The sequence below is a fragment of the Zingiber officinale genome, unplaced genomic scaffold (assembly GCF_018446385.1).
Source record: "Zingiber officinale cultivar Zhangliang unplaced genomic scaffold, Zo_v1.1 ctg169, whole genome shotgun sequence".
In the NCBI taxonomy this organism is placed as follows: domain Eukaryota; kingdom Viridiplantae; phylum Streptophyta; class Magnoliopsida; order Zingiberales; family Zingiberaceae; genus Zingiber; species Zingiber officinale.
In genome coordinates, this window is record NW_024589859.1 from 83,638 (window position 1) to 96,367 (window position 12,730).

General features: G+C 41.0%; 1 protein-coding gene across 1 annotated transcript; it reads left to right on the forward strand.

The window, feature by feature from the left end:
* The first annotated feature begins 11,931 nt into the window (after positions 1-11,931).
* LOC122036532 (WD repeat-containing protein DWA2-like) lies at positions 11,932-12,368 on the forward strand. Its single transcript, XM_042595882.1, has 3 exons — positions 11,932-11,997; positions 12,078-12,161; positions 12,228-12,368. The coding sequence occupies exons 1-3, from the start codon at positions 11,950-11,952 to the stop codon at positions 12,366-12,368; spliced, it is 273 nt and encodes a 90-aa protein (XP_042451816.1). The 5' UTR covers positions 11,932-11,949.
* Positions 12,369-12,730: the final 362 nt, after the last annotated feature.

Sequence of the window (12,730 nt, forward strand, 5' to 3'; positions counted from 1 at the left end):
AGAGTTAATTTGTCCAAATTGGACATTCCTAGACCTACCTTTCCTAGGCATGTGTCTCCCCTTCTTGGGATTAATGCCTTGGTTCTCTATTACCTTCTTCTCCTTAGGTAATGAGAATTTAACTTTCCTAGGTCTATCATGCATAGGTATCCTAGGGTTATGATCAACATTTACCCTATTCTTATCATGATATTTAAATCCAAAATTTTGCATGGGCATACAATGATAATCACAATCATTTCTCCTAGCATGCATGGGAACATGAAAATTTGAATTGCATTTCAAATTAGGGTATACCTCCCTTACCCTTGAAGCTCCCCCTTGATTTGAGCTCTTCTTCTTCTTCTCCCATTTCTTTAGATGCGCAAGTTTCTTGATTTCCCTCTTCTTGGGACATTTTGTGTGGTAGTGGCCCTTCTCCCCACATGTGAAGCATGTAATGCACATTCTCCTCCTTTGGGCTTCTTCATTCCTACAACCCATGTTAGTATTCAAAATAACTTGATTGGGTTTAGGAGTTACCTTCTTCTTACCCAATGGACACCTACTCTTGTAGTGTCCCTTCTCATTGCAACCGAAGCAAATGATATGGTCCTTTGACTTTGCTTCGGTGGAGGTGCTCACTAGGTTGACCTCCAAGATCTCTTCTCCCTCCGTCTTGGATTCTTCTTCAACCCTTGAGGATGTTGACGATGCTTCTTCATCCTCCTTCTCCTCCTTGGAAGTTGAGCATGACTCAACTTCCGTTTGCTCCTCTTCAACTTGAGCAACTAGACCCATCTCAATGGGTTCTTCGTCCTCTTGTGTAGGTTTAGGTTCTTCTTGTAGAACCATCTTTACCTTGCTCCACAACTCGTGGGCGTTCTTATACTCACCTACACCATTTATCACATGATTAGGCAAAATATCAATCAATATAGATATTACCTTTGAATTTGCCTCCGATCGTGTGGTTTGCTCTTCCATCCAATGTCGTGGTCGGAGCCTTTTTCCCTTCTTGTCTCTTGGGACTTCGAACGGGTACTTGATCACCATCATTGTATCCCAATCCGTGTCGAAGAAGACTTCCATCTTCATCATCCAAAATGTGATGTCCCCAAGGCTTCCTCCTTCAAACTTTGGCGGTTCTATCAAGCTGGTCATCTTGTGCTTCCTTGGCGGTTAGTCCAACGGAGAGCGCCCTCGCTCTGATACCACTTGTTAGAGATCGGACGGCTGGCTTGAAGGGGGGTTGGATAGACGGCACCCCCGGATACTCGCTTCTTTCTACAACGTTAGTGCGCAATGGGAAATGGAAACAAAGCAAGTAGAAAGCTAAATACTAAAGGAAAGAATAAGAAATGCAAACCAAGCTAACACGTTGTTTAACGTGGTTCAGAGATTAGGGCTCCTACTCCATGGCTGTCCGTAAGGTGGACGATCCTGATCCTTCGGTGAATTACTCCCCGGGAAAACTTCCGGCTAGCTCAAACCTCCTTGTGGGTGGAAAACCTCACCACAACCCTCACAAGAGCTCCTTTGACACTAGGGCACAGGTAGACTACTAATAGAGATTAACCACCTCTATTTCGTCAACTCAAACCAAGCTCCCAAGCTTTAGTTTTATAGGTCACGGGTTGGAAAACCCCGCCTACCAGTCGACTGCTAAAACATGCAGTCGACTGCCCTCTGTGGAAATTCGACCGATACATCCCAACGGCTCGATTCCACACATTCTGTTCGCTGCCAGTCGACTGCCCCAGTTGACTGCACCAGTCGACTGCTAAAACATGCAGTCGACTGCTACAGTACTACTACAGTAGCGCTATAGTACTGCTACAGTAGCGCTACAGTAAACCCTAAAACTAGGATTTTAATCCGAGTACAATCTCTCATGCACTCGTACCCTCACCCTTATGACTCATTTGACGCTTCATTTGCAGCTTTGACCTCTTGCCTTCAAGCCTACTTCCTTTGGCTCTCGTCTATCGGATGCATTCAAGCCCGTGGCTCGTCCCCAATGCCATCCTTCATGTATGCCTCGAAGTCGCTTCTATCGGCCCTTGTCCTCGCTGCCTTGTCCACGGTCCCTCGGATGCTCCATCCTTCACCGGACCCGAAGCCATCAACCTGGGTCACATGTGTATCCTGCAAACCTGCACAACTCAAATACACATATCAAATACAAGGGTGAACCTAACTTAAACCCTTTGCCCAAACACCAAAACACATGGTCCCGTGGACCATTGGGATTGCTCCAACATTGGTAACTTCCATGAGGTGGCATTTGGTCAAGTCAAACTTGACCAAATGAAGAAGCCTTGATGATGTGGCATTGGTCAAGTCAAAGTCAAGTCAAAACTTGACTCTTCATCTTCCTACTTATGTCATGTCAAACTTGACCACTTCTCTCCCTTGGTTGATCTAATCTAACCATTGGTTCAAGTCAATTTTAATTTAATGAATCTCTATTCATTGAATTAAATTAATTTAATGAGTCTAAGTCCAAATTAGACTCATCTAATACATGAACCAAATTGAGTCCAACTCAATTAGCCTACTTTGAATTACTCTTAATCCAATTTGGTTCATCACATGAACCTAATCCTTTAGGTTCATCAAAAGAACCTAATCTCCATCTAATTGCCCTTTGTGTGTGACCCTATAGGTTCTTATAACATTGGCAATGCTCCTAAACCCTTTTAGAAGCATAAGTAATGAGCGGTATCTAGCAACACATCATTACTACCCAAGTTATAAGAATGTTGAGATCCAACATCACCTTGTGACTACTAATTTTGTCCTCACAATATATGACAAGTGTCCTTCTATCCTAGACATCTAAATTGATCAATGTGAGGCATAGACTGTGTCATCCTCTAATCAATCTAAATCTTGAACTCCAAGTAGACTCACTAAATCAAATGTGCTCAATATCTCATATTGACTTATTTGGGCATGGCCATGCACTTCGTGGTCTCACTCTATCAAGAATATCGATGTCGCTCCCGTCATATAGGAGGGATAGATCCCATCTACATCACTCACATCCCTCTGCATAATTTGTTACATACCCAGTAATCGCCTTTATAGTCCACCCTGTTACGGGTGACGTTTGACGAAACTAAAGTACATAACTCCTTATGTAGGGAACCATGGTGACTTCAGGTCTAAGGACTAGTAGTCATACTAATAGCCACATGAGAAAGTATATGACACTCATATAACGATCCATGATACTTTCTCATGGCGGGTAATTGAGTATACATTCTCTAATGCATACCCATGTGTCAACTTGATATCTCCATATCCATGACTTGTGAGATCAAGTCATCGAGTTGACCTACATGCTAGTCTTATTGCATTAACATTGTCCCTGAATGTTAATACTCGACTAGGAATGATTAAGAGTAGTGTTCCCTATATCATCTCACTATCGATTCAGCTAACCGATTGATATAGGTAAGAACCTTCTACTCAAGGACGTTATTATACTTAGTTTATTTGGCACCAATACAAGTAAGTATAATAACCAAAAACCAAATGCCTTTATTTATATAGAATATGATACAACAAGTCCAAAATACAATCATCAAATGATTGTCTCTAGGGCTCTAGCTAACAATCTCCCACTAGCACTAGTGCCAATCAGTGTAGACTCTAAGCCCCAATGACCTAGTGTGACCATCATGCTTCCTCTGTGCCAAAGCCTTGGTCAAGGGATCTGCGATGTTAGCCTCTGTAGGTACTCTGCAAATCTTCACATCTCCTCTCTCGATGATCTCTCGAATGAGATGGAAGCGCCGTAATATGTGTTTGGTCCGCTGGTGTGAGCGAGGTTCCTTTGCCAGTGCTATAGCTCCATTGTTGTCACAATAGAGCTCAATGGGGTCAGCAATGCTAGGAACCACCCCAAGTTCAGTGATGAACTTGCGAATCCAAACTGCCTCCTTTGCTGCCTCTAATGCAGCAATGTACTCGGCTTCTGTTGTAGAATCAGCTACTATATCCTACTTCGAACTCTTCCAGTTGACAGCACCACCATTAATGCAAAATACGATCCCCGACTGCGATCTATAGTCATCCTGGTCAGTCTGGAAGCTAGCATCACTATAACCCTTTACAGCTAGCTCATCATCGCCTCCATATATCAAGAAATATTCTTTAGTCCTTCTTAAGTACTTAAGAATATTCTTGACCGCTACCCAGTGACTTTCACCTGGATCTGACTGGTATCTGCTCGTCATGCTCAAAGCATACGAGACATCAGGTCGAGTACATAGCATGACGTACATGATCGATCCTATGGCTGAGGCATAGGGGATCTAATCCATGCGGTCTCTCTCCTCTCTAGAAGAGGGACCTTGAGTCTTCGAAAGACTCACGCCATGTGACATCGGTAGAAATTCCTTCTTGGAGTTCTGCATGGCAAACCGTAGGAGTACGTTGTCAATGTATGTACTCTGACTTAGGCCAAGCAATCTCTTAGATCTATCTCTATAGATCTGCATCCCTAGAATGCGGGATACCTCACCCAAGTCCTTCATTGAGAAGCAACTCCCTAGCTAGGTCTTGACAGACTGAAGCATAGGGATGCCCTTCCCAATGAGTAGTATGTCATCCACATACAATATGAGGAAGACAACTATATCCCCTACAACCTTCTTGTAGACACAAGACTCATCTTCATTCTTGATGAAACCAAACTGTTTGATTGCATCATCGAATCGAAGATTCCAGCTCCGAGAAGCTTGCTTTAGTCCATAAATGGACCTATGCAGCTTGCATACTTTGCTAGTATGCTTTGGATCTACAAAACCCTCAGGTTGTGTCATGTACACATCCTCGAGTAGGTTTCCATTCAGAAATGCGGTTTTGACATCCATCTGCCATATCTCATAGTCATGGTAAGCTGCAATAGCAAGCATGATCCGAATGGACTTAAACATCGCTACTGGAGAAAAGGTTTCATCATAGTCAATACCATGAATCTGCTTGAAACCTTTAGCTACCAAGCGACCCTTATAGATAAGTCCATCCATGTCAGTCTTTCTCTTAAAGACCCACTTACACCCTATGGGTTTTACCCCTTCAGGTGGATTAACCAAAGTCCATACTTGGTTGGTGTACATGGATTCCATTTCAGATCTCATGGCCTCTAGCCATTTCTCGGAATCTGGTCTCATCACAGCTTCCTGATATGTGGTAGGCTCATCCTCTATGACCATAATGTCATCATGGTCAGACAAGAGAAATGAGTATCTGTCAGGCTGACGACGTACCCTATCAGACCTGCGAAGAGGTATGTCTACTTGAACTGCTTGTTGTTCCTGGAACAACATCATCCACAACACTTTGTGGTTCCAGTTCAACTTCCATCGAGGCTTCAGTGCTATTGTTCGCATCTTGAACTTTTTCAAGATCGAACGTGCTCCCACTAGTCTTTCTAGAAATAAAGTCACTTTCTAGAAAGACTCTAGTCTTTGCCACAACTACCTTGTGTTGACTGGGAATGTAGAAGTAATATCCCTTAGTTTCTTTGGGATATCCAATAAAGTAGCACTTGTCGGATTTGGGTCCTAACTTGTCTGAGACTTGACGACGAACGTAAGCCTCACAACCCCAAATCCTCATGAAAGACACCTGGGCATCTCTCCCAGTCCATATCCTATATGGTGTCTTTATCACGGCCTTGGATGGAACTCGGTTGAGTATAAAAGCTACCGTTTCTAGAGCATAGCCCCAAAGGAATGTCGGAAGATCTGTGTGACTCATCATAGACCGTACCATATCTAATAAGGTACGATTCCTCCTTTCAGATACACCATTCCACTGTGGTGTTCCAGGAGGAGTGAGTTGGGATAGAATCCCACACTCACCTCGATAGTCACGAAACTCATGGCTAAGGTATTCTCCACCTCGATCTGATCGAAGTATCTTAATACTCTTGCCAAGCTGGTTCTGTACTTCATTCTTGAATTCTTTGAACTTTTTAAAGGATTCTGACTTATGTGTCATCAAGTACACATAACCATATCTACTGAAGTCATTAGTAAATGTGATGAAGTACCTATAACCGCCTCTAGCCGCGACATTGAAAGGGCCACATACATCACTATGTATAAGTCCTAACAAATCAGTCGCTCTCTCGCTATACCCACTAAAGGGAGTCTTGGTCATCTTGTCTCGTAGGCATGACTCGCATATCTCATATGATTCAAAATCAAATGAGTCCAGCAAACCATCCTTATGGAGCTGGGATAAGCGCTTATCATTTATATGACCTAAGCGACAGTGCCAGAGGTAGGTTCGGTTCATGTCATTTGACTTGAACCTCTTGGTATTTATGTTATAGATAGGGCTCTCAAGGTCTAGAATATAGAGTCCATTCATCAGAGGTGCACTACAATAGAACATATCGTTTAAATAGACGGAACAACATTTGTTCTTTATTGTAAACGAAAATCCTTTCTTGTCCAAACAAGAAACTGAAATTATGTTCTTAGTCAAGGCAGGCACATAACAACAATCATCTAATTTTAGTACAAGCTCAGAGGGTAGAGATAGATAGTAAGTTCCTACAGCAATAGCAGCAACCCGTGCTCCATTGCCTACTCGTAGGTCTACCTCACCCTTCGTCAATGCCCTGCTATTTCTCAGCGCTTGTACATTAGTACAAATGTGCGAAGCACATCCGGTATCTAATACCCACAATGAAGAAATAGAGAGGTTGACTTCTATAACATGTATACCTGAAGTAGAAATCTTATTTCTCTTTTTCTTAAGATCTTCCAGGTAATTTTTGGAGTTCCTCTTCCAGTGCCTTGCTTGTCCTTGATATAGGTGACAAAGATGTTCAACCATATCGTAAGCGCCCATCAACTCATGTTGCTTCTGAAGCTCAGAGTTCATGGTCGCGAGCATAAGACAGGACACATCTAATGCGTCATCTTGATACTTCTTGTAAGCATCTCGGTCTGCTCTCGTGGCAGTGGCAGGAGGAGCCTCTAGAATGGGCTGCTCCAAAATGTACAGTTTACGTTCTTGGGTGAGAACTATTCTCAGGTTCCTGTACCAGTCCAGGAAGTTTGCTCCGTTGAGCTTGTCCTTCTCGAGGACAGATCGCAGGGAGAAGGTGTTCGTATTCGACGTCATGGTAATCTACAACAGAAATAAATGTAGAAATAAGTATCATATTCTTAATCATTTAATTAGGCCTTTAACTAAATGATACTCCCACTGAATTCTATAATTCATGTGGGACAAAATCCACATCATACTAACCCTTGAGTTAGCTTTGGCTAATACGCCCAAGACTTAGTATGATCGGTAGGTAACGATTACCAATTACATCTCTATGCAACTCTTGTTTATAGGATCAAAATCCGCATTTATATTAAAACTCGAGTTAGCTTTGGCTAATACGCCCAAGAGTTAATATAAACGTGATTTTGACCTATCTACCAACCATTGGATAATGTCTATAGTTAAACTCGATCCAATTGAGTTCACTAGTTACTCAATCTAATTGAGTTGTACTCACCCATGCATTGATAGGCGGGACCAAAATTGTCCCTCCGTACCCTACCAAGATAGTATGTGTTGCTCTGCTTTGGCAGATTCAACAACAACATGCGATCGAGGTAGTGGTAGGTATCACGGCATAGTAGGCATTACGAGTTGATGCGATTTAGATCTAATCTAAACGATGATGCGTATCATATACTCGATAAATCTAATCTAATCGAAGGGTGCATCATGTGCACGACTTAGATCTAATCTAATCGTTAGACACTAATTAATTACTTAATTAACTAGCATGCATCACATACACACAAAAGCAATTAATTAAATAATTTTGTGATTATGTCATGGCCCTACTACGATCTTCTCAAGCCAATGAGAAGATCGGATGGTCAACCTAAGGTCAACTGCTTCTCAAGTGCCTTCCTTTTGACCACCTTGTGTTGCTCGCGCCTTCCTCGTAACTCCGTCTTGAGTGGATCTTCCACCGCTTCAAAATTTACATTACATTTTGAAACTCGAGTTACATTCAAGTCTAAATCTAATTTACAACGAGAATATAAATAGGGAGGTACGACGCGCAGGTCGCGTATCAAATACAACACACACAAACATATGACGGCACGCAAGCCGTATTATAAATTACAACACAAATTATCCAATCGAATTGGGTCTTTGGGCCATGACTATCACAAAAATAATATATAATTTGAAATTATATATTTTTATAATTTTATTTAATTTTTCCTATAATTTTTACAATTTTTACGAGTCCAATTTCCCGGCGGTCCCGATTAGCGATTTCGGGCGCAATCGCGGAGCAAATCCCCTTCCGGGGTTAGGGGCAGTACCCCTACCCGTGATCTAACCATCGCGAGTTGCTTCTAAGAGCCTTCTTGGATATGGGAGCAATCACCACCACCTAGGCAAAGCCTTTTAAGGAAAGCTAATATTTATTTCCTTAAATAACTCTAGGTTAACCAAAAAGAACAATCGAATCACAAATTCAAAAAAGAAGAAAACACAAACTCAAAAAAACTATTTCGAAAATTGTAGAATCATATGCCTCTTGTGTTTGGTATTTCCATAAATAACTATACAAAGAAAACTAGTATGATGCGGAAAATAATTACTATTTATACCTTTCTTTGTAAGCAAAATAACCTCTTGATCTTCTACCGTATTCCTCTTCTTATCCCGGACGTTGTGTGGGCAACGATCTACCGAGATGAGAACCACCCAAACCCTTCTTCTCCAAGCAAGTTTCAGCCACCACATAAGCTCCAAGAGATGTGAGGTTCGACCACCACCACCAAGCTCCAAGGGATGCTAGAAACGAAGCCTTCTTTCTCTCCTTCTCCTAGCTAGAACCGGCCACCATGGACTTCCCTTATGTTGATGCCGCCGGCCACAAAGAGGAAGAGAAAAGAAGGATAAGAGGAGACCCTAGGGCCGGCCACACCAAGGAAGAAAAGAGAGGAAGAAAATAATAGAGTCGTTAGCCATGAAGGCACCTCTACCCCCTCTTTTATATTCCTTGGTCTTGGCAAATAAGAAAATTTTAATAAAAACTTCCTTAATTCCTTTTCCATGAAAAAGAAATTTTAATTGATTTAAAATCAATTCCTTTTTTCAATTTCAATGGCCGGCCACTTATTTCCCCAAAACAAGGAGAGTTTTAATTAAAACAAAAATTAAAACTTCCTAATTTGTTTCCAGAAATTTATAAAAAATTTCTCCAATAATTTTTCCCTTCATGGTGGATTATAAAAAGAAAATTTTATAAATTAAAATCTTTCTTTTAAACATGTGGATAATTTTCAAAAAGGAAAGTTATCTCTAAAAATTAAAATCTCTTTTCAATCTACAAATAAGGAAAGATATCAAATCTTTTCTTAATCTTTTGTAGAAACTAATAAAAGAGAATATTTAATTTTTAAAACTCTCTTTTAAATTATGATCATGGTTAAAAAGGAAAGTTTTCTCAAAATTAAAATCTCCTTTCAAACTACAAATAAGGAAAGATTTCAAAATCTTTTCTTAATCTTTTGTAGAAAGTTATAAAAAGAAAGATTAAAATTTTAAACTCTCTTTTAAAATCATGATATCCACATAAGAAATAATTTTAATAAAAATCCTTTTTAATATTCTAGTGGCCGGCCACCTAAGCTTGGGACCCAAGCTTTGGCCGGCCACCAACTTGGCTCATCCACTAAGTCTTGGCCGGCCCTAGCTTGGGTTCCAACCTAGCTTGGCCGGCCCCATTAGGATGGGTAAGAAGGTGGGTATGTGGTGGGTATAAATCTCTATATGCAAGAGGCTACGATAGGGACCGATAGGAGGAATTGGTTTTGGTCTCCCGATGAAATTAAGCTTCCCGTGTTCGCCCCGAACACACAACTTAACTTCATCAATAATAATTCATACCACTAAAGAATTATTATTGAACTACTGCACCAATCCCAAATTATATTTTTGGGCTCCTTCTTATTATGAGTGTGTTAATCTCCCTGTGTTTAAGATGTCGAATGCCCACTAATTAAGTGAGTTACTGACAACTTATTTAATTAATATCTTAGTCTAAGAGTAGTACCACTCAACCTTATCGTCATGTCGGACTAAGTCCACCTGCAGTATTTAACATGACAATCTTTATGAGCTCCTCTTGGGGACATTATTATCCTAGATTACTAGGACACAGTTTCCTTCTATAATCAACAAGTCACACTATAAGTAACATTATTTCCCAACTTATCAGACATTTTAATTTATCGAACTAAATCTCACCCTTTGATAAGTCAAAGAAATAAATATTAAATATATGTGCTTATTATTATATTAGGATTAAGAGCACACACTTCCATAATAAATAAGGTCTAGTTATTTTATTAAATCAGTATAAAAAGAACTTACCTTAAATGGTCCTGCTCAATACATTTAAAGTGTACTAGTGTAATTTATTAGTTAAGATAAACTAATGCCTAATTACACTACGACTATTCTAATGGTTTGTTCCTTTCCATCTTAGTCGTGAGCTACTGTTTATAATTTATATAGAACCGATAACACAATTTTCTGTGTGTGACACCACACACTATGTTATCTACAATATAAATTAATTGAACGTCTACATAAATGTAGACACTTGACCAATGTGATTCTTATAAATGTTTATACAAAAGCTAGGCTTTTAGTATACACTCCAACAGGAAGGATACCTGATCGAGCCAGAATTCACATTTTATGAACTTGGCGTACAGCTGGTTCTACTGAAGGGTCTGCAGTACTATCTTCAGGTGCTCTGCATGTTCTTCCTGAGTTCTGGAATAGATAAGAATGTCGTCGATGAACACGATAACAAACTTATCTAAGTATTCTCTGAATACTCTATTCATGAGGTCCATGAAAGTAGCTGGAGCATTCGTCACGCCAAAGGGCATGACTACGAACTCATAATGTCCGTATCTGGTTCTGAAAGATGTTTTGGGCATGTCACCTTCTTTAACTTTCACCTGGTGATATCCCAATCTGAGGTCTATTTTAGAGAACACCGCTGCTCCTTTTAGCTGATCAAACAGGTCATCTATCTTGAGAAGAGGATACATGTTCTTAATCGTGACTTGGTTCAGTGCTCGGTAGTCTATACACAGGCGTATGCTCCCGTCCTTCTTCTTCATGAACAATACAGGAGCTCCCCATGGTGAGTGACTAGGGCGTACGAAACCCTTGTCGAGCAGCTCCTGTAGTTGCTCCTGAAGTTCCTTCAGTTCGGCTGGAGCCATGCGGTAGGGTGTTTTGGAGATGGGATTCGTACCGGGGATGAGTTCTATCTCAAATTCAATCTCCCTCTCTGGTGCTAGGCCCGGTAACTCCTCAGGGAAGACTGCTGGGTAATCACATACAACTCGGACCCCTTCTAGCTTTTGGTCCTTGTTCTGACTGGTACTGACTACATGTGCCAAGAATCCTGTACCTCCTGAATCCAGTAGTTTCTGTGCTTTCAGAGCTGAGAGAAACTTCTTGGCCTTTCTCCTTGGTTCTCTGATCACTACAAGAAAAACTCTCATAGACATCGATGGAACAACAACGGTTTTAAGCAAAAATCGATGTCTTTGAGTATTTTACACCGATTTTTCCAAAAACCGGTGTCTATGAGCGCAGATTTTCGCTCATAGACATCGATTTTTTAGGCGATGTCTATAAGAGCCTTTTTTCGTTAATAGACACCGATTTTAACAGCGGTTTTTAAAACCCGGTGTCTATGATAAAATAAAATAATTTAATTTTTCCACCCATACTTAGCCAAAATTTACAACACTTCACTCTTCCCTCCAAACTAAACCTATATTGCGCCGTCCACCCATACTTAGCCCTAAACCTATATCGTCGCGACGTACCACCACTTTCCTCCGGCGATCGAAAACCACCTTCCCTACTCGCGCCACAATGCGGGGGGCCTCCACCGGAATCGTCTACGGCGGCCTCAAGTACCAGGTCGCAATGGCGGTAACCACTCCAACTCCTTTCTTCTTTGGAACTCTACTAATTCGTCTTCCTCTCCACTCCTTCCCCAGGCCCGATGCATCACCGACGTTAAGGCCGACGTTGACCACACCAGCTTCCTCGCCGGAACTCTCAGCCTCAAAGAGGAAAACGAGGTTCATCTCTCTCGTCGATCTCGATCTAATGATTTTGTGGGTGATTTCGGTGTTTTTGTTTATTAGGTGCATCTGATCCGACTTTCGCCGTCAGGATCGGAGCTCATATGCGATGGTCTCTTCTATCACCCAAACGAGATCTGGGATCTCAAGACTTGCCCATTCGATCCCAGGATTTTCTCTACAGTGTTCACTTCTAGTGAGTAAACGATGACTTGGAGCCGTAGTAACTTGGTCTTGAATTAATGGGTGGCAGTGTGTTCTTCAGAAATGTAGAATAGTAAGTAGGTGAGTGTTTCTGAATGCGAATAAGCTAAGCTAGATGACCCTTATGTTTAGTCTCGATGTAGTTCTGTAATTGGTTTTTTTCTAGGAAAGAAAGGAAATTTGTTTAACCACATAAGCTGTTCGAAAATGGAATGATAAATGTATGGTTTATTCACTCATGAGATTTAGCCTTGCATCATATATCTAACTTTTGAATCCTTTTTAATTTTGTGAATTATAGAAAAGGGACAGTATATACAGGTTTACATGAAAAAATCCTTTCAGGGGAAAATTTGTTCGTG

Bases quoted from the DNA above. Each gene is read 5' to 3' on its own strand.
- LOC122036532 (XM_042595882.1), top strand. From the start codon at position 11,950: ATGCGGGGGGCCTCCACCGGAATCGTCTACGGCGGCCTCAAGTACCAG. The intron at 11,998-12,077 runs GTCGCAATGGCG...CTCCTTCCCCAG, and splicing joins ACGGCGGCCTCAAGTACCAG to GCCCGATGCATCACCGACGT. The intron at 12,162-12,227 runs GTTCATCTCTCT...TTTGTTTATTAG, and splicing joins GCCTCAAAGAGGAAAACGAG to GTGCATCTGATCCGACTTTC.